At 56.9% G+C, this 18076-nt stretch overlaps 8 protein-coding genes across 8 annotated transcripts; 4 read left to right on the top strand and 4 right to left on the bottom strand.

Annotated features, from left to right (window-relative positions):
• Nucleotides 1-122: 122 nt before the first annotated feature.
• On the bottom strand, nucleotides 123-1123 carry P884DRAFT_262889 (uncharacterized protein). Its single transcript, XM_069441700.1, has one exon. The coding sequence runs from the start codon at nucleotides 871-873 to the stop codon at nucleotides 292-294; it is 582 nt and encodes a 193-aa protein (XP_069295188.1). The 5' UTR covers nucleotides 874-1123; the 3' UTR covers nucleotides 123-291.
• Nucleotides 1124-2202: 1079 nt separating this feature from the next.
• P884DRAFT_228996 (uncharacterized protein) lies at nucleotides 2203-4060 on the top strand. Its single transcript, XM_069439738.1, has 4 exons — nucleotides 2203-2741; nucleotides 2825-2994; nucleotides 3147-3689; nucleotides 3830-4060. The coding sequence occupies exons 1-4, from the start codon at nucleotides 2273-2275 to the stop codon at nucleotides 3896-3898; spliced, it is 1251 nt and encodes a 416-aa protein (XP_069295187.1). The 5' UTR covers nucleotides 2203-2272; the 3' UTR covers nucleotides 3899-4060.
• A 200-nt stretch (nucleotides 4061-4260) lies between these two features.
• On the bottom strand, nucleotides 4261-5778 carry P884DRAFT_293948 (uncharacterized protein). The gene is made up of 4 exons (XM_069444248.1): nucleotides 5474-5778; nucleotides 5112-5312; nucleotides 4906-5001; nucleotides 4261-4785 (listed from the first exon to the last, which is right to left on the bottom strand). Exons 1-4 carry the CDS (start codon nucleotides 5484-5486, stop codon nucleotides 4529-4531), a joined length of 567 nt encoding a protein of 188 aa, XP_069295186.1. The 5' UTR covers nucleotides 5487-5778; the 3' UTR covers nucleotides 4261-4528.
• Nucleotides 5779-7367: 1589 nt separating this feature from the next.
• P884DRAFT_293947 (uncharacterized protein) lies at nucleotides 7368-8489 on the top strand (the record flags this gene model as incomplete). Its single annotated transcript, XM_069444247.1, has 2 exons — nucleotides 7368-7424; nucleotides 7758-8489. 2 exons carry the CDS (start codon nucleotides 7368-7370, stop codon nucleotides 8118-8120), a joined length of 420 nt encoding a protein of 139 aa, XP_069295185.1. The 3' UTR covers nucleotides 8121-8489.
• A 1-nt stretch (nucleotide 8490) lies between these two features.
• On the top strand, nucleotides 8491-8724 carry P884DRAFT_207300 (uncharacterized protein; the record flags this gene model as incomplete). Its single annotated transcript, XM_069438780.1, has 1 exon — nucleotides 8491-8724. The coding sequence occupies one exon, from the start codon at nucleotides 8491-8493 to the stop codon at nucleotides 8722-8724; it is 234 nt and encodes a 77-aa protein (XP_069295184.1).
• A 134-nt stretch (nucleotides 8725-8858) lies between these two features.
• On the top strand, nucleotides 8859-9281 carry P884DRAFT_262885 (uncharacterized protein). Its single transcript, XM_069441699.1, has 2 exons — nucleotides 8859-8965; nucleotides 9028-9281. The coding sequence occupies exons 1-2, from the start codon at nucleotides 8883-8885 to the stop codon at nucleotides 9122-9124; spliced, it is 180 nt and encodes a 59-aa protein (XP_069295183.1). The 5' UTR covers nucleotides 8859-8882; the 3' UTR covers nucleotides 9125-9281.
• An 89-nt stretch (nucleotides 9282-9370) lies between these two features.
• On the bottom strand, nucleotides 9371-10356 carry P884DRAFT_61931 (uncharacterized protein). The gene has a single exon (XM_069445990.1). It carries the CDS (start codon nucleotides 10231-10233, stop codon nucleotides 9616-9618), a length of 618 nt encoding a protein of 205 aa, XP_069295182.1. The 5' UTR covers nucleotides 10234-10356; the 3' UTR covers nucleotides 9371-9615.
• Nucleotides 10357-12466: 2110 nt separating this feature from the next.
• P884DRAFT_271832 (ketopantoate reductase PanE/ApbA-domain-containing protein) lies at nucleotides 12467-16139 on the bottom strand (the record flags this gene model as incomplete). The annotated part of the gene is made up of 10 exons (XM_069442472.1): nucleotides 12467-12482; nucleotides 12559-12749; nucleotides 13001-13241; nucleotides 13521-13580; nucleotides 13618-13763; nucleotides 14018-15136; nucleotides 15199-15265; nucleotides 15327-15499; nucleotides 15890-16033; nucleotides 16131-16139. 10 exons carry the CDS (start codon nucleotides 16137-16139, stop codon nucleotides 12467-12469), a joined length of 2166 nt encoding a protein of 721 aa, XP_069295181.1.
• Nucleotides 16140-18076: the final 1937 nt, after the last annotated feature.

The following is an 18076-nucleotide window of genomic DNA, read 5'->3' as shown; positions in this document are numbered from 1 at the left end:
AACAAACAATGGTGGGGGGGGGGGGGGGGGGGGGGGGGGGGGGGAAGAGAAGGGGATCATGAATGCAACTGTGCACCAGCCGCTTACGGACCTTGGTTCCTAAGGAACGACAAACAGTTACATATAGGTATACATATATATATGAATATATAACAGGGCCTTGCTGCTGTGCACGGATATGAACTCCTCTTCGTGAATTGATCCCAAGAATTCCTCGTTTCACCACTTCTGGAGGAGGGCACCACACGCATGCCAACAAAACAGAAAAAGAACCAGGGCTGATGCTGCTGACTAACCCTCCAGCGAGTAACCGACATCCTTCCCTTCGTTCTCCCTCCCGAGCTGGACCAACCGCCTCCGCATCGCCTCGGCCGTCTTCCGCTGCTTGGGGTCCGACAGGACGGCGAAGTCGCACCGGTCAACCCACGCGCCGACCCCATGCTGGAGCACGTTCCTCGCGCGCTCGCGGCTGCCGTCGGCGTGGCCGACGGATCCGTGCAGCGTCATGCGCTCCTTCTTGACGTCGTACACGCCGCGGTGCAGGATGTTGTTGTCGTAGAAGACGACGTCGCCGGGGGCGAGCTCGACGCGGACCTGGCCGGGGATGTGGTCCTCGTACGGGCCGGCGGCCCTCTCGGCGTCGGTGCGCGGGCGGGCGTGGCTGCCGGGGACGACGATCAGGCTGTCGTCGTCGTAGAGCGGCAGGTTCCACTGGGCGTGCACGTAGGGCTCCCCCGGCCGCTTGAGGCGCGCCATCTCCTCGTCGGCGCTCGCGCTGGCCGGTATGTCGTCGCGGTGCCAGCGCAGCGCGAACGGCTGGTCCTCGCTCGCGCCGGGGCCGGACGGCCGCACGAGCATGTTGAACAGCTCCATCGTCAGCTTCTCGCCGTCGCCGTCGCCGTCGCCGTCGTCGTCGCCGGCGGCGTCGGCTGCTGCTTCCGAAGAAGCGATGGACAGCAGCTCCCTCGCGACGGCGAGGAGGCGCTCGTGGAAGTAGAGCCGCGCAAAGGCGGCGCGGTCTTCGGGCGCCACGGGCAGGTCCGGGTGCAGCAGGTGCTGGACGCCCCAGATGCCGGCGCGGTCCGGCACCAGCGAGGAGTCCCAGGGGGGGAACTGCTTGCCGACGGTGCGCACGTGCGGCCACCCGCCGGCGCGCGCCGTCGCCGTCAGCCGGGCCGCGGCCCCGCGCAGCTCCTCCAGCTCCGCCGGCGTCAGCACCGAGCGCAGCACCACGAACCCCTGCGCGCGGAGGGCGCTCAGCAGCGGGCGGCTCGGGTCGTGGATGTCGGCGGCGGCGGTAGCTGTCATGTCGATGATGATGTCGATGATGATGATGATGATGATATGAAGCAGAAGAAGAAGTAGTATAAGAGTGATGTAGGTCTGGCTCGGTTGTGTTTGGTTGTTATGCGTTCTGTGTACACTCAACGTGTTGGAGCTTCACTCTCAAGAGAGAGAGAGATGGAGAGAGATCGGCCCTCTGCTTTATATCACGGAGGATCACCGAAGCACAAAGATAAGATGTAAGAAAGATAACGAACGGTGGATACGAAGCTATGAGACCTCACATGTTAATATTCGTTCGAACTTGAAGGCTCTAGATGGCACCGGTGAGAGGGGCATTGGCATGTACAGTGGAGTAATATTCGCTGCCAACTCCTTAACACTACTTCGCTGGAGTTATGTCAACTTGGAAAGCTCTTGATGCGGGGACAACTCCGAACGTGTGGGGTTTCCCAGTCCGCAACCAACTTATGCGGAGCTCTGGATTGGCGACGGGGCCCGCTTAGGATCGGATACAACGTTGCAACTGCATCAAGTTTGTTGAGTGCTCTATCGCGTTCAGTCTACGCAGTAAGGCGACTGCCGCGGGTGCAGGTATCAGCCGACCGCACCTGCCGCTGCGAAGACTCGAGCGCCAGGCATACCAAGGAGTTTACCTTACGGGTAAGGTATGGCCCATAGTTCAGGATCTAGTAATGTAGTAAGTAGTACGACGGTTCCGTTAAGTAGGTTGGTGGTCTGGAAGTGAAGGTGCAGCCATGGAGGAGGGGGGTTCCGTGCATGTAAAAGCCCCCCCCTTTTCTTCCACCAAAATTAATAGAGCTCACGTGCTTCCGCGACAGTGGAACGCCAGATGATGCGCCTTGGCGCCAGTCTGTGCGCGTTCTACAACCCACCCAACAACGTCATCATTTATCTCGAGCAATGCCGTTCAATCCCCCCTAAGTGGACGTGCTGAAGCCGTAGCATTGGTATCTGAAGCATCCCAATGCCTGTCCGAAAACGCAAGTCTGCTGCAGCTGCAGCTACTGAAGAGGGTGCAGCGGCCCCCGAAGAACCTGCGATTCGTCGGCGCTCGCTGCGCGTCAGTTCCACCGGGCAGAAGAGCAAGTACTTCGAGGCCGATTCAGACTCGGATGCGAAAGAAGAGAACACACCGAAGAGGGGGCGCGGCAGGGGCAGGCCGGCCAAAAAGGCGAAGGTTGCCGCCGAGTCGGATGAGGATGGAGATGAGTACAAGGGAGAAGAAGGAGCAGGGGAAGCACAGAAAGCAGCGGCCAATGCTGATGAGAGCGACGAAGAGTTCGATGAGGATGCCCCGCCCAAGGTTACCTTCATCCCGCTGCCCAAGCTGCGCGACACGGGCGGCATCGAGTACGCCGACGACCGGCTGCATCCCAACACGCTGACCTTTCTCAAGGACCTCAAGGCGAACAACAAGCGGTCGTGGCTGAAGTGTAATGCGCTCTCCCCTCCCCTCGTCCCCGTGATCTTGCCGTCCGTCTCCTCTCCGTTAGCCGCCAGTTAACCAAGAGCGAAGCCAATGATGCCGAGTACCGCCGCGCCCTCAAAGACTGGGAGTCCTACGTGATGACCCTGACCGACAAGATCATCGCCGCAGATCCCACCATCCCTGAGCTGCCCTTCAAGGATGTCAACTTCCGAATCTACCGCGACATCCGCTTCAGCAACGATCCCACGCCTTACAAGGTACTCTTTCTTTTTTTTTTTTTTCCCTTTTTTCCCCCTTCCTCTTCTCTTCCTCCACTCCACTCCATTAATCCGCCCATTTCACCCCCATGGTGCGCCGTATTCCCAGAAGCTGACAAACCGCGTATAAATGCAAAACTCACTAAAAAAAGCCACACTTCTCGGCCGCCTTCTCGCGCACCGGCCGCAAGGGTCCCTACGCCTGCTACTACGTCCACGTCGAGCCCTCGGCTAGCTTCGTCGGCGGAGGCCTGTGGCACCCGGACGCGGACGCCCTGCGCAAGCTGCGCGCCAGCATCGACGAGCGCCCGGCGCGGTGGCGGCGCGTCCTGTGCGAGCGGCGCTTCCGCCAGACCTTTCTCGGTTTCGGCTCCGACCAGGAACGGGCCAACAGCAAGAAGAAAAAGAAGGGACGGAGGAAGTCGGCTAAGGATGTGGGCGAGGATGCGAACGGGGACGACGGGGAGGGGGAGGCTGCGGCGGATGTGGAGGAGAGGGCGCTGAGGGCGTTTGCCGAGAGGAACAAGGAGGGGGCGCTCAAGACCAGGCCGAAGGGGTTCATACCCGAGCATAGGGACATGCAACTACTGAAGCTGAGGAACTTTGTGGTCGGCACCGAGATCGCCGATTCTGTCCTTACCGACCCGAGAGGTCAGGAGGAGGTGGCGAGGATCATCGGCAACATGGTCGGGTTTGTGAGTATCGACCCTTTCCCTCCGCTCCTCGGCGTGTATACGATTTCCGCGCCCTCCCCCCCCCCCCCCCCCCCCCCCCCCCCCCCAAAAAAAAAGAAAAAAAAAAGAGTGGTGAGGCATGTGATTGCTGACCGGGTTAGGTTACGCATCTGAATCGGATCGTCATGCCGGATCCCGGCGACGACGACGACTCGGACGAGGATGATTGAAGATTGGGAGAGGGGTGGGGAATAATCAAAACTCGGGCCGGGCGAATAGGGGTGGGTGGTTTGTGTGATGCAACTATATCGAAACAGGCTTGTCTGGACAGCGATACCTCTCTTTGTAGCCGTATCAACTCCTTGTAACTTTGTTCAATCTGTTGTTGCCCGTCACACGCGTCCGACAGCCCAACACATATCTTGGTAATTAAGCAAACAACAGCGATCATTATTAACGGTGGGTATCGATTCAGGTTCGGGATATATTTCAAAGCCACGCCAAGCTCCCGCAGAATAAAAGACCAAGACAAGCACCAGTACCGTCACCTCCCATCCCTACCGTCACCCACCGGGTAGCGCCACCCGGGCCCCCTCCCCCACCCCTTCCCCAATAGAACCAAGAACCGTGTGTGGTGTACCTTGGTTATCACCACTCATTCCCGTTCCCCAATGCTGCAGCGCATCTTGCCGCACGGAAACTCGGGGAAAAAAATAGAAAAAAAAACCCTCGCAGGAAAAGAAAAGATGGAAGGGGGCCCATCCACGGCGTCGTCACTCGCCCCCACCTATTATCTCACGGTGTCAAGAGATCAACAGCCGGATGGAATCACCCGGCGAGCAAAGGAGAGGAAAGAGAAATCAAGCGGTCGCGGCAGCCGGGGGGGCCGCCGCCGCATCGTCTTTCTTCTCCTCGGGTCCGGCAGCCGGAGCCGGTGTGGGCTCCGTCGCAGGAGCAGCAGCAGCAGGAGCAGCGGCAGGGGCGGCAGCTTCGGCGGTGGCGGGAGTTGTCTCGGCCGCAGGGGCGGCAGGGGCGGCAGGGGCGGCCTCGGCGGCGGGCGTGGGCTCGGGGGCAGCAGCCGCGGCGGTGGGAGCCGGTGTGGGCTCGGCGGCCGGGGCTGCTTGGGGACGGAGTTATGGTCTCGGTTAGCGTCACGCGTTATCCGACGAGTGAGGGAGGCGGCAGCAGCAGCATGGGGGACTTGTTTTGGGGTTTGTGTCGTTTGGTTGCAACGTACCAGGAGCCGGAGCAGCGGCCTCCTCCTTCTTCGCCTCGGCGGCCGGAGCCTCGGTGGTAGCGGGAGCGGGAGCGGCGGCGGCGGCGGCGGCGGCGACTGTATGTGCCATCCGTTCCGTCAGAGCGAGTCCTTCCGAACAGGCATATCTCGATATTCCAAGAGCTCTTGTCGTCGAGGGGGTGCGGAGGGGGGTTGAAGCAACTCACCGGCAGGAGCCTCCGCAGGGGCCGGGGCGGCAGCCGTCTCGGTCTTGGTAGCTTCGGTCGCGGCCGCCGTGGTGGCAGGAGCAGGAGCAGCGGCGGCAGGAGCCTCCTCGGGCTTCTTGCCGTTGGCCTCGGCCTTCTTCTCGCCGCGCTTCTTGAAGGCAGCCTTGAGCTTGCCCTTCAGGTTGTCGAACGCACCAAACGCTGGGGCAACAAGGAAGGGAGGGGGAATCGAGGTCAGCCATCGCGACAAGGTCTCCCATGCTCAAAACTCGACGCTGCATGCCCGTCGCCGGCCAATTCGCCGGCTTTTAACGGCCGGACCAGCCACAGCATGGAGGGAGAGGGCAGTGAAAGCAACTTACGGATTCCAGGCATCTTGGCGCTTTTTGGGTAAACGTGGTCAGAGCGCGCGAGTGGCGGTCGTTGTAGATGTGGATGTGGAGATGGGATTTGAGATGTCGGGTGGAAGAAAGCAGTCGCTGCTTTTTACCTTCCTGCGCTTTTTGTTGTGGGTTGCAAACCTGCCGACGACAAGGAGGATGGCGACGATCAAATCACCCAGATGTGAGAAAAAGGAAAGAAGGAGAAAAAGAGCTCTCTGGACCCGCGTCTGCAGCCAAAATAAGATAAATAAGCTCAACCTCGCCGAGCAGCGGGTGTGGGTGTGTTGTGACAGGACAACGCGGGTCCCGAATTGCAGGCCCCTCGCTCGCGTCGCACCCACTCTCAAACCCCCCTGGTCCAAGTGCAATCCGTTACTTGGTATGTACTGTACGGACTACATACATACATACATACACTAGGGAGGTATGTATGTACTAGTGTAGTACGGATTACTTCGTATGTATGCACAGTGCACTCCGCTAGCCTAAGTTATTAGTTATGGGGCGTAGCCTCCGCTCTGCTTCTCCGCCTCCCGTCCTCCGTGCCACCTGAGACAAGGACCCGCAAAGCTTGGTTTAAGGAACTCCCATCATCCTGCCCCGAGCTTCCAATCTCTCTGCTGTAATCCGTACTTGCTTGTTAACGGAGGCGGCAGACTCGAGCGCTTTTTCATCACGGGCAACAAGGATCATCATGGCTGTGCGCAAAAAGACAAGCCGGGGAGGTTTTTCTCGTTTTGTAGCATGTAACCCTGACGGGACGCGGTTGCTTTCCTGGCGTCTGGAGGAGCCAATGTCGCATCGAGAGCGGGCGCGCTTAAATAACCTCATCTGCAGCCTGCATCTCGCATCTGGTGTCCCGAACGTGTGTCAAGAGTAGCCGAGTGCGCAAATTACACTACGCAAGGAACGGACTACTCGTACAGCTACTAATCCGTACACTGCTACGGATTAGTTACAGTGCAGCACAGCCAACTTCACACCCACGGGGCTAATCACACGCAATCTTTTTATGGCTTGTCCCCATCTCCCTCAGGTTGCATCAGGAATATCTTGATCAACGGGGGGGGCTATCGGCGCTGTTGTCCACTTTAGTGTATGTACGGATTACCCAGGTATCTATGCACATACAAAGTCGTGTTGCTTTCACCGAAATTCACCGTCTTACGCCGCAGAGAAGAGGAAAGCGCCGGTCTTTCGTCAGTGGTTATTCTCGGGGGCTCAAGCGCACGAGGCCCTAACTACACTACGTAGTCGTGTTTCCGCAGTGGACAGATGTATGTACTGTACTGTACTGTACTGTACTGTACATACAGGACGAAGTAGCTGTGGATAAGGTACACTACCTCAGTAAGGTCATCATCAGGGTCTTTGTTGGGGTCGCCCATTAGCAGGCTATCTGATGCGACATGCTGTAGCGTGGAGCATAGACCGCCCCACAACAGTTGAGGCGTGGGGTAAAGTTGCAGCAGGGACTGTGTTGAGCACCCGAGGCAATCCGCCCGAGTTCCTACTTTCCATGGAGGCCTCTCCCTACTTACATCGTACTACAGATACGAGTAGCCCAGTATCCGCACCTCACCTGGTTGATGAAGCGCCATGTGAGCAGCGGGTGACACCTGGCACATCATGAGGCACACGTCGCATCTTAACGTTGGAGCGAATCGATATTTATCCTCTTGAGCTGCAGTATGGATCTTTACCAAACACTACTGAACAGAGTTATTGTCTCGGGAACTCCGTTGCTGCGCTCTGCACACTTTCGACCTCCAACCTCTGTACTCGGTATCCAGTAGTGTGATACCCCTGTGTAGGGTTGAGCTCGTCATTGCGATGCTCCTGTCATGCCATGCGCGACACCGACCGACACGCAATGCAGCAAGAGCAGGACAGGTCAACAACGCTGTATAATTGGACGAGGCCCTTGTCAGTCAGTGATGCTTCGTACACAACGCGTTTTGGAGCTGAACTCTGCTGTTCTTGTACATCTCTCCACGGTCTCTTGGCAGGCTTGGCTTCCGGACAAGCTTCGCAAACAGACAGCGAGGCATGATCCAACTTGCCCATCCTTGATACAGAACCTAGAACCTCTGGCTGTCGCAGGCCTTTTTCTTACAACGTGATTAAAAGAAAAGATATACTTGGTCTGCGTTTTACGTCAAAGGACCAGCCCTACCTAATACCAGAGTGAGTAGTGCTGTTGATGATAGATAGAAAGAAGCAAAATCTCAGCGTTACACGACTACGGTTGCTGACTCAGCAGACTCGCTCGCCCGATGTTTGCCGGACGAGATCCCGTTCGCGTTCCCGGACCAGGGCCGTCTCCGTAACGACTCCAAACGGCGCCGACGACGGAGGCCGGAAGGCGTCGCCCATTCTACTTCGTTCGCACCCATCGATTCCTCCAGAACGCGTTCCGCGCAACCGCGATGGCGGTTCTCTTTCCGCGCCAGGATCTCGTCCCGAGCAGATTGAGGAAATGGAAGAGAGCGGCAAGAAAATTGAGGCCGAGAAGGCGGTGTATCGCGTCCTGATGGAGCACCCACACCCAAATATCGTCCAGTGCATCCTCTACATCCCCGAAGGCATCTTCCTACGCCAAATGGATCAAGAACGGCTATCCTAGTCTCGGGTAGCTACTAAAGCCCTTTTATATCGCGAGAGTTTTGACCGAGAGCTGCAGTTTGTCCTTTCCAAGCTTGAACTGCCCGACACCGAATCTGATCTGGAACAAGCATCAAAGGAGCGTACAGACTCGAGATCCGGCGACTAGCTCCAATTACAGACTGCCTTTAGATATTGGTCAAACACGGTACTAGTGAGCATCGTACGCTTTACCTGAACGGAATCCCTGGCACAGGCAAAACCATTCTCTCTGCTGCAGTAATTAGGCTGCTCCAGGGTTTGTAGGAGACTGCTAGCGACAACAGCCGCAAGTTCCTAGTGCTTTACTTTTTCTTCAAGCCCACCAGACCGAGAAATGCACATTTGCCGCTATGCTACTCTTGTTGATTTGGCAAGTGGCTCGCCAGGGCGAAGTGGTCTTGGACATTGCGTACCGGCGTGTGATGGAGGCCGACCAGCGCACAGTCCGGTCTGTTTCTTTGCTACGCGGCCTTGCCGAAATGGCCCTGAAAGTACAAACTTTCTGTTTCGTTGCTGTGGACGGGCTTGATGAATGCGACGGCTCACACTTGGGAGCTGAGGACGCGCAGGAGGAAGTGGCTTGAGTCGCTTATGGACGGCCCAGGCTACGACCCTGACGCTGGAAGAGACAGGGCCGACGAGACCACCAGGCTCGACATCACCTAGAGAGTGTCTTCAACAGCCAAGGGTGGGTCTCAAACTCCCTGATGATCCTTCGATTGGATACTTATAGTAACCACGTATGTTCCTCTACGCCAAGATTGTCTTGGGCAATCTTTTTGTGCCTGACGAGATGGTGGAACTTGTCTACGAGACTGCCCGAGCGTGAGTAGCCTTTGTCCTCTGGAGTAATGGTGACAGAACGCTGGACACTGACAAACACACAGGTGTTTGCTGCAGACAGGCAGATTTGTGTTGGCAAATCTCTACGCCGATATGGCCCTATTCTGCGTCCGTTATTTATCCTCTGCGCCGTTCAGCTAAGGAGCTGTTGAGCCAGATGATATTGAGACGTACTGCCTCAGCGGCTAGAAGTTATCCAGCGTATGGCGGAGGCGAGACGGAAGTTGCGATGGTCCTAGTTGGAATGGCCCGCCGCGGCGATACCCGGCGACTACAGCACTATCCGCGTGTTCGAGGGATACCTGACCCTGTTTGATGATGGCACACGTGTCTATAGAGACGAACTGCACCTATTGTGAAATTTGAACACTGTGTTGTCTATCATCTGCAGCAGACCCTGTCGATTCGTAGATATCGTTCGGACAAACTTCACCTTCGCCCGAGACACGTAGGCTTACTTTCTTGCTAGGAGGCTTTCGAGTTGAAATACTACCGATGCCCTTATAGCCTGCCTCGACAAGGGGACAGAAGACCTCGACTACGGAGCTTGACTACTCAATAAGATCACGATCTTCTACATGTGCTTGTAAGGATAGAAAGCCCTGCCCTTCTCCCACCAACTGTTCCCGAGGTCACTTCTCTACCTCGTCCCCGTCCTCCTTCAACTTATCCTCTTCCGGCCCAAACACCCAACCCCGCTCCCAATCCCATCCTTCCGGTTCGTCTGGATGACGCGTTCCGTCCTTAGGCCGCTCGATCCGCCTCCCATCGACATACAGGGGCGGATGGAGGGTATCTTTGAAGTACGGCTGCGGTCCGTTATCGCACTCCTGCAGGTGCTTATACTCGCTTGCTACTATATCGTCTAGCCGCTTGCTCCTGATGATATAGTAGCTATTCGCCCGCTTGATGATCTCGTGGATTGGTTGATTAGGGTTTTGAGAGAACTGGCTTCGTAAGTCGTTGTCGGATTCATGGAGGAAGAGATCGTAGCAGATAAGCGCGTACGGCCGGCGGCTTTGTAGCTTGATCACGTTTAAGTGTATGGCGAAATGGGTCAGTTGGTGCCCGGCTGCTTCCGCCATGGCCTTGGTGACCTTTTCCGAGAGGTTTTGTGCCCAAGGGATGACATCCGAAGAGTGTCGAGACTCGGCCTTCAGTTTGGCGCGGAGAAGAAACCGTACGCCGGCCTTGGTCTGCAAGGCCGTACGGGTCACGTCATCTATGTGGTACTCTCTGTCTCCGGGCATTGTAGAATGAAATAAAAAAGTGTAGGGCACGTTGTGTTAGAGGTTAGATACGACTAAGGGGCCTTAGGATGGATGATGCGGGGGCGTGACATAACCTGGGAACTTGGAAGGTTTCGGCAGGGCAGGAATGGTACAGGATATACAGTCTGCAAGACTGCCTTGGCTTAGTTATCAGGCGCGCGCTAACAACCGAAAGTGGGCCACACTATAGTTACCTATAGTTCGCAATGGCCACGGGCCGACTCGACGCGACCCAACCACAGGCCGAGTAAATCACCCTACCAGCCATCTACCACTTTCCGCCGAACTCGCACTCATCACCACGTGCCACGGATAGCGGGCACTGCTTCAGCCGCCGAGAATAGGACGTTGAACACTTGGAGAATCCCCTTCAAGCCAGCCTACTAACAATCCTACTAACCTACGAGAAGCCGCAGAGAAATGGCAAAAGAGGGAGCATAAGCTGGAATGATTACTGCATGGGCTATAAGGAGATCAGGACATATCTGCGAAATGTATGGTCAATTGGTATTAGTTGCCCTGTGTGTGTGTATACCTGGCCAGGGACCAACACTGTTACGCTGCCCCACTCAAGAAACACACCAACAAGCCACCTATAAATGGATATATGGTCCTTTGGCCCCGAACGCCGCCTCTCCCAGTTCCAGGTTGGTTGTCATGCCGATTGCCGCGCGCCAACAGCGCAGCCAGGGGTTCTCCCAACTTCTGGAATCTGGTGGCAGCGCAGTGGCACTCCCTGGCCATGACCTGAGTCCATGACCTGAACCCCGGCGTCATGTCTGACAGGCGCTCAAACAGGTATCATGGTTCACGGCTCTCGGCCGGCTGCTTCCCTCCCCGATCACACATCCTATGATTTTGAGCGGCGCTCATGTCACACTTCTGTTCCAAATCCCTTTTCCGACCTGCTCTGCCACCGTGTGAGGGTCCCCTGAGACGCACCTAAGGCCGCTTCGAAGGCCACCCACGTCGGCGTCTCTCTGACCAAACCTTGGATTATCAAACCTTTCCAGTGCTTTGCTTCCAGAGCTGGCCTTGATCTGATTTTAGACGCCCCGGGAGGTGGGGGTGGGCGGTTATCTGGAGCAAGCCGAGGTGGGACGCCCTCCTCCCTGGCCCTGCGCCAGAAGGCCCCCCCCCCCCCCCCCCCCCCGCCCCCCCCCCAAAAGCCCCCCCCCCCCCCCCCGAGAGATAAAAGGTTCAAGGACGATCGAGAGAATGACGGCTCTTCGTTGTCAAGCAAGCACCATCAACTATTCACGAGACATCCTCTACTTCTTCAAGTGACAGGCCACTCTTCCCTAGTACCTACCAACCTCTTTTACCTACCAATCTGTCAATAACCTCTCCAGCTTATCTATACCCAAGATGTGCAGTTATACCCAGATTCTCCGCCGCCGTAACGGTTGTACAAATGTTGTGGAAAGCGGCATGATACGATGCCGGAGTCGACCGAGGGGGCCAACGTGCCGGGCCACGGATGACAACGTCAGCCGCACCAGGGGCACTGAACTCTGTGATTGGTGTCTTAATCACGACTCCGGCTACTATAGTTCGAGCTCGGACTCAAGCTTTCATTCGAACTAAGGGATCCGTTGCCCGCCAGGTAGTATACCAGTCTCGACAGGTGAGTTTCTCTCGATGCTGTCTCTGACGACTAGTCACGAGGGGGAAGTGTTGATTACCCGTGCCCGCAAAGAGTGAGACAGGACTGACTGTTTCTCCCATCACAGACCGAGAGGTGGCACCGGCGGCTTATTCTTTAGTTTTGTACTTGAGCAGGCGACATTGGCTGGTCGAAGTCGACTGCATCAGGCAAGCGAGGGTCATCAGGAGTTAGGGGGGTATCATTTCAGCCTTGTACTCTAGCAAGCAGAAATGTACCGAGATTATTAAGTATTACTTAACTCGTTCTCGTTTGTTCTGCGGCCTAGTACGCGACTCTGCCATTTACGAGTAGATACCTGGGAGTTGTGGTGTCGTTTTCCACTCTTACTAACTGCGAAGGAACCACCCTTGACACACTGGCGCCGCGCCCAACGGCGGGCGTGCATCCGGCACAACCACCAGGGTACCTAAGTTACGACCACGGACTATCCTCTCGCTCTTCCACCGTTGCCTACTACCGCGAGGGAGCCCCAGGTAACTGTGCATGAGTGTAATGAACAACAACACGGCTTCGGTACCAGAACATTTCCTCGGCTTGTCCTAGTTAGAATATAGGTCTACTATAAATATGGTTATAGTTAGTTAACTTGGTTAACTAGTTATAAGATATTAAGTATCCATTAGAGTAAAGCGTACTGCCGCAAGGTCAATTCATAGGCAGTCAGACGTAATAGAACGGGGTTCATGCCGATTCTCATCCCAAGCTGCTGGCGTTCAGGGGGTCTCTCGGGCCGGGGCCGTGGCTGGCGGTCATGCGGCGGGTACATGTTTGCCGTGTTGGTTTCAGACTTTTCCGGGGTCGTCGTTGTGCTTAACCGCAGGACTGTCTGCCATGCCTTTCGTCCCATGTGTGCGCATTTTCACATCCCATCTCTCATCCCTTCTTGTGTCCCATCTCACATGCCGCTTCCCATTCTTTGCCGCATCCTTCCGGGACGACGCAGAACATCCAAGGTTTAGTGGGGATACCGTTTGTTGGAGGTGCTCAACTGGTCGCTGCGCCGCACTTGTTGCGCCTGGACGGTTGTGCGGCTCAGTCGGGTCCACTGTCTACACGACGCCGTCGAGCATCACATACAGCCACGAAGCACGCCAAACAAAGCTGCCACTCGGACCAGTTGGGGGAGTAGGGGGGCCGATCCAGGGGCCGAAGTGAAGGTTCTTCCCAAATCTGGCCCGCAGCAGAGCCCAACGTTACCGGCAGGCGCTCTTGCTCCTGTTGGCCTACGCGCAGTACATCCTCGAGAGCATCAAGGGCAAGCCCCTTTTCCACTTCATCGCCAGGGCAAATCATCCTCGGCAAAGCCTTCGAGAAGCCCCTCGAGGAAGAAATCACCGCCCTCATCAACACCCAAAATATTACTCGATCAAACTATATTATAATATGACGACTAATCGAACAATGACTCCGCGCTTTGATACTGGGAAGCTCCACCACATGAGCACCAGGAGGACACCCGTTGCGAGATAAGGCCAGAAGATAAGTAATTATAGAGAATGCAGATCTCACGACACCTCAAATTGTGGACTATGGACGACAACCCGCCCCCGCCCCGCACCCCCTTTTCCCAAACACTATGTTCAACAACGCCACGTACCCCATCGACCCAACCTTGGTGACAGTAACATCATCAACATAAACCGTGTTCTCCCTTACACTGCTCTTCATAGCTGTATACGTAACCGAGACGGTACTAAAAGAAGTCGCCGGCGTCGGCGTAAACTCCTGCTGGATCCACCTCGCCGTGCCCTGGTTGGCCATCTGCTACCACCAACGGCAGGCTGGTCCCCGGGTACTCGACCTTGAGAAACAGAAACAGCGTGCCCCGCGCGACTGGTTGCTAAGCGAGTAGTACCAGACCGAGTACTCGTATCTCTCGCGCCGGGCTCGAAGCGGACTCTGTGTTCCCCACCCACCCGATGAAGTCGTCGGCCACCTAGGTTGTAGCTCCGGTTGGGCGTGACCAGACCAAAGTCAGAAGCAATGCCGGCCAGACACAACGGCCCCGACACCCAGCCGGTTCCCCCAGCTTTGTTTTCACAGCTTCCCTTCCCTCTTCTTCTTCCCGTCCCTGACCTCCTGCATGCTCCTCACCAGCGCGTAGACCGTCTGTAGCCGGGGCATCTCGACGCCGCGGGCCCTCGCGATCCGCAGGGGGTTCCCGAGGATGACCTCGACCTCCATGGGCCGGCCGGCCTCCCAGTCGAGCAGCATGCTGGGGCGGGCGCCGACGTTGCGCTCGGTGCTGGCCAGGATGCGGTCCGGGCCGGCGGCGGCGGAGGGCGGGAACGCGCGCCCGCCGAGCACCCGGGGCGCGGCCTCCCAGATCTCGCGCATCACCCCGGCCAGGTGCCGCCTCAGCTCCGGGTCGCGCACCATGTCGGCGTTGCCGCGGCCCCCGGACAGCACCGCCGACGGGTTGAAGGCCGCGTTGATGCACAGCTTGTGCCACCGGATCGCCTGCAGCCCCAGCTCGTCCTCCGCCAGCTCCGCATCCCGGATCCCCCCCAGGCGCGCCCACCAGTCGGCCAGGAGCGCCGCGCGATGGCTGCCGACGGCCTGGAGCCGGCTGATCGCCTCGTCGCTGTCGCTGTTGCCGTCGGTGCCTGCAGGGCTACTTTCGCGGGGGGAGGAGCCGGTCGGGGTTAGCGCACCAGTTGTGTCATCTTCTTTGGGAGCGTGGGCCCCTGATGATGATGATGATGATGATGATGATGATGGTGGTGGTGGTGGTGGTGGTGGTAGTGTTGACGGAGAGGAGGAGGAAAAGGAGGCCGAGTTGGAGTAGGGACCGAGGTGGATGCGGGTCCAGCGGTTCTGGCGGATCGCCCCGGGGGACGTCTGCTCGGCCGAGATGACGGTCACGGCGCTGATGATGGGCGTGGTCGGAAAGCGGGCACGGTAGGGCTGCTCGACGCCGACTCCGTTTTGGATCAGCACGATGCAGGAGTTGGGCCCGACCAGGGGCGCGATGAGGGCGCTGTCGTCGGAGCGGTCGGGCAGGGCCTTGGTGGTGACGATGATGTAGTCCCACTCGCGGGGCCCGGCGCCCGCCGACTGCGGGTTGACGGCAGCAGCGGCTACCGAGGGGAAGACGGCGTGCGGGCGGAAGACATAGTCGCCAAACGTGCGGGTTTGCAGCTGGACGCCATTCTCGGCGAGGGCCTTGTAATTGGAGCGGGCTATGAGCGAGACGTGGATGTTGTGCGATGGCTGGCCGGTTCGTCAACATGCAGATACAGACGGGCGTCGACGGCTCTCAGGAGATCGCTTACATGGTGTAACCGTGAGGCGTAGAAACACCCAACGGCTCCCGCGCCGACAAAGACAACATGGACGGGCCTGCTCAGGTCAATCTCACCGCGCTTTGCTGGTGTCTCCTCCCCCAAGTAGGCTGCCGTACCTGTCCGGGTCCGCGCCCGGTCTCAAAGACTCAAGACTGGTCATCGCTTCGGCACTTCCGCTGATCGGCCTGTGATTCTTGGAACCTTTGGCGTGCAATTTCGTGCCCTGAGAGAGTCGACCCGAGTCCGGATCCGAGTTCTTCTTGAGCCGGCTCCGAAACCAATTGAGATTCTATTCTTCTCCGTGGTCAAGTCGTGTTCGACACAGGGCTATTTCAACAATTGGCAAAAAAAAAAAAAAAAAAAAAAAAAAAAAAAAAAAAAAAAAAAAAAAAAAACTATAAGATACACTAAGCCGCCGGCTCTCATCACGCAAGACCTCGATGTAACATCTAACGAATGAGCGGAAGGCGCAGTGAGAAGGGTGTGGAGACCGAGGGAACCCCTCCCCCTTCAATCCCCCCGCATCGCACGGGCTTGCCCTGCGTGAATGCGGGTCCGAACCGAACCGAACCGAGCCGAACGTGCAAAAGATATCAGTCAGGTCGGGTACCGGTCCAAAACGTGAGCGAATGCAAACACCGGCACGGGACTCGGCGGGCGGGTTCCTTCCACGGCAAACCAGGACGCCGTCACGGACATCCACATTTGCCTTTCCCATGTCCTCTTTCCCGTCTCCCGTGCACACAAAGTGATCCGTAAGTTGCGTAGTGACCAATGAGTGTAGAATGTTGGGGTGGCAGTCGGATCTCGGGCGGGAATGACGCTGTGGAATGTAGGTAAAAAAAAAAAAAAAAAAAAAAAATTCAATCTGCGACATTGCGGCTGTGGCCAAAGATTTATGTTGTCTTGTCCTCACTTACAGAAGGCATTGCTTACAGTGAACGTTTGTCTCTTATATGTACAGACGTACACACATACATATGTACAGTACATATATGCAAAAACGCCTACCTGATCCTGCGTCTTGTCTGCCTGAATGTGCGACATTCACTCAGGCACCTGACTGTCTCGTCTCAGTCTATCTTTGTCATCGAGAGACAACTCAGCCGGGTCCCCCACCCCCCCCGGGTCCATTTCAGCGACCGTCTGCGTGGGGACTCGGCGCGGACCTGGGGGCGTAATTGTCCGGTCTCGACAACTCACCGACGTCGACCTGCTTGCCGGCCTCGGACCTGCCCTTCAACGAAATTACCCGTCTCAAAAAGGATGTGCAGATGCAGCATCTCGTGACTGACGCAGTGCCAACAATAGGATCTAACACATAATTACACTACTGTGGTACTCCTCCGTAGATAGATATGCTTCGACCAGCGCGCGTCATCGGATAAGGGAGCTGGTAGGACCCTTCAGTCGTCAAAAAACCTTGTAAAATCTTCTCCGGTGCCGCACTACTAGGTTCGGAATACAACTTCGGATTGCAATCCTGTACACCATGGTCTTCGCCCTGCGGAACCGTCGAGATCACAGCCAAGGAAGGATGTACAAGGTGACAGAACTTTGGCGTCGTCATTCGGGGGACTGGGTCAGCCAAACTCGTCATGATGACGGGGGGGCTCCTTTTCCTGCTCTCGGCGTCTTCTTGGTGACGCCACGGGAGCCTCGCGTCCCAGGCAGCAAGGGGAGTTGATGTCCTACAAGTAGTTCCAAGTGAGCAGTATGACTACCAACCAAGATAAATATGTAGTGTACTGTACATATAGACAAATATGATCGTGGAGCACATATGGTGCTCGTGGTATCTTGGCGCTGTTACCGCGCGAACCCGAGCGCGATAGGTACATACACAAGAACGTAAACAGACTGTCTGCTATGCATTGAATGTAACCTCTACTGATTCCCGGGTCTCCTCGAGTATCAAAACGATTTCTCAACACGGGCGCCCAGCAACGGGTCAAGCAAATATGATCTATGCCAGCGGCACCCGTCCGCGCCCAACGGGGTAGAAATGACGGCGGACGTAGGTAAACACGAAGAGAGTGAGTACCCGCCTTGGCAATTGAGACGTCGTTGGACCTCATCGTCCATACAATCCCCAGAGTAGCCTGCTCTGCGTGGGAAACCATAACGAGATACGGTACGCACGTGTTGGTACGGGGCAAGAAGCCCCAGTGTTCCCACGCCGCTTTACCTTCCGCAAGATACATACGCTGAGCGTGCAGAATGCCTAAACTGCCTCGTAGGTTCAGCTTCGTGCGAATCCATCTAAGAATGTTCCATGCCGGTTTGCTTGGGACGAGTCTCGACTAGTGGACGCAGGCAGTAGATGTAGTGGGATCCGCACCGGACTCACGACTCTACACCAGAGGTGAACCGACGCCCGCAGCAGCCACCCTAGTGTGGGCGTAACCGGACGATCAACCGAGACGGAGCGGTCAGGCATTTGAAGAAAAAATGTTGTTTTCGTCACTCGGGGTACTGCATGAGACGATGACAACGACAAACTCGATGGTGTTGATAGGCGCATTACTCCCACGCCAACCTGAGGGGTTGAACGTGGGGGTTTGCCCACCCTTGTTTGACGCACCGCCAGCACCCCGGCCCCGATTCTCACTTGAGTCGCGGGGTAAACGCTTCGGTCGGCACTTGCTCGACCCCCCCGCTGAGAAGCTTAGCACCAGGGGGATCAACAACCCTTTGGCCTCTTCCGTCGTCGGCACCAGCTGGGGCTAGTTAACGGAAGCGTTGCGAACGCCACTCCAGCGGTCATAGGTTCCCGGTTTTAAAGCAACGGGCGAGACCGTGGCTAGAGCCACCGTACCGACTCTTCGGTTTAACCGTCATGCGAGGTCGGCGTTGCCGGGATGCC

Source organism: Thermothelomyces heterothallicus (assembly GCF_042370625.1).
Source record: "Thermothelomyces heterothallicus CBS 202.75 unplaced genomic scaffold P884_scaffold_23, whole genome shotgun sequence".
NCBI classification, from domain to species: domain Eukaryota; kingdom Fungi; phylum Ascomycota; class Sordariomycetes; order Sordariales; family Chaetomiaceae; genus Thermothelomyces; species Thermothelomyces heterothallicus.
Note: the sequence above shows the minus strand (reverse complement) of the source record. Positions and strands in the feature narration are given on the sequence as shown.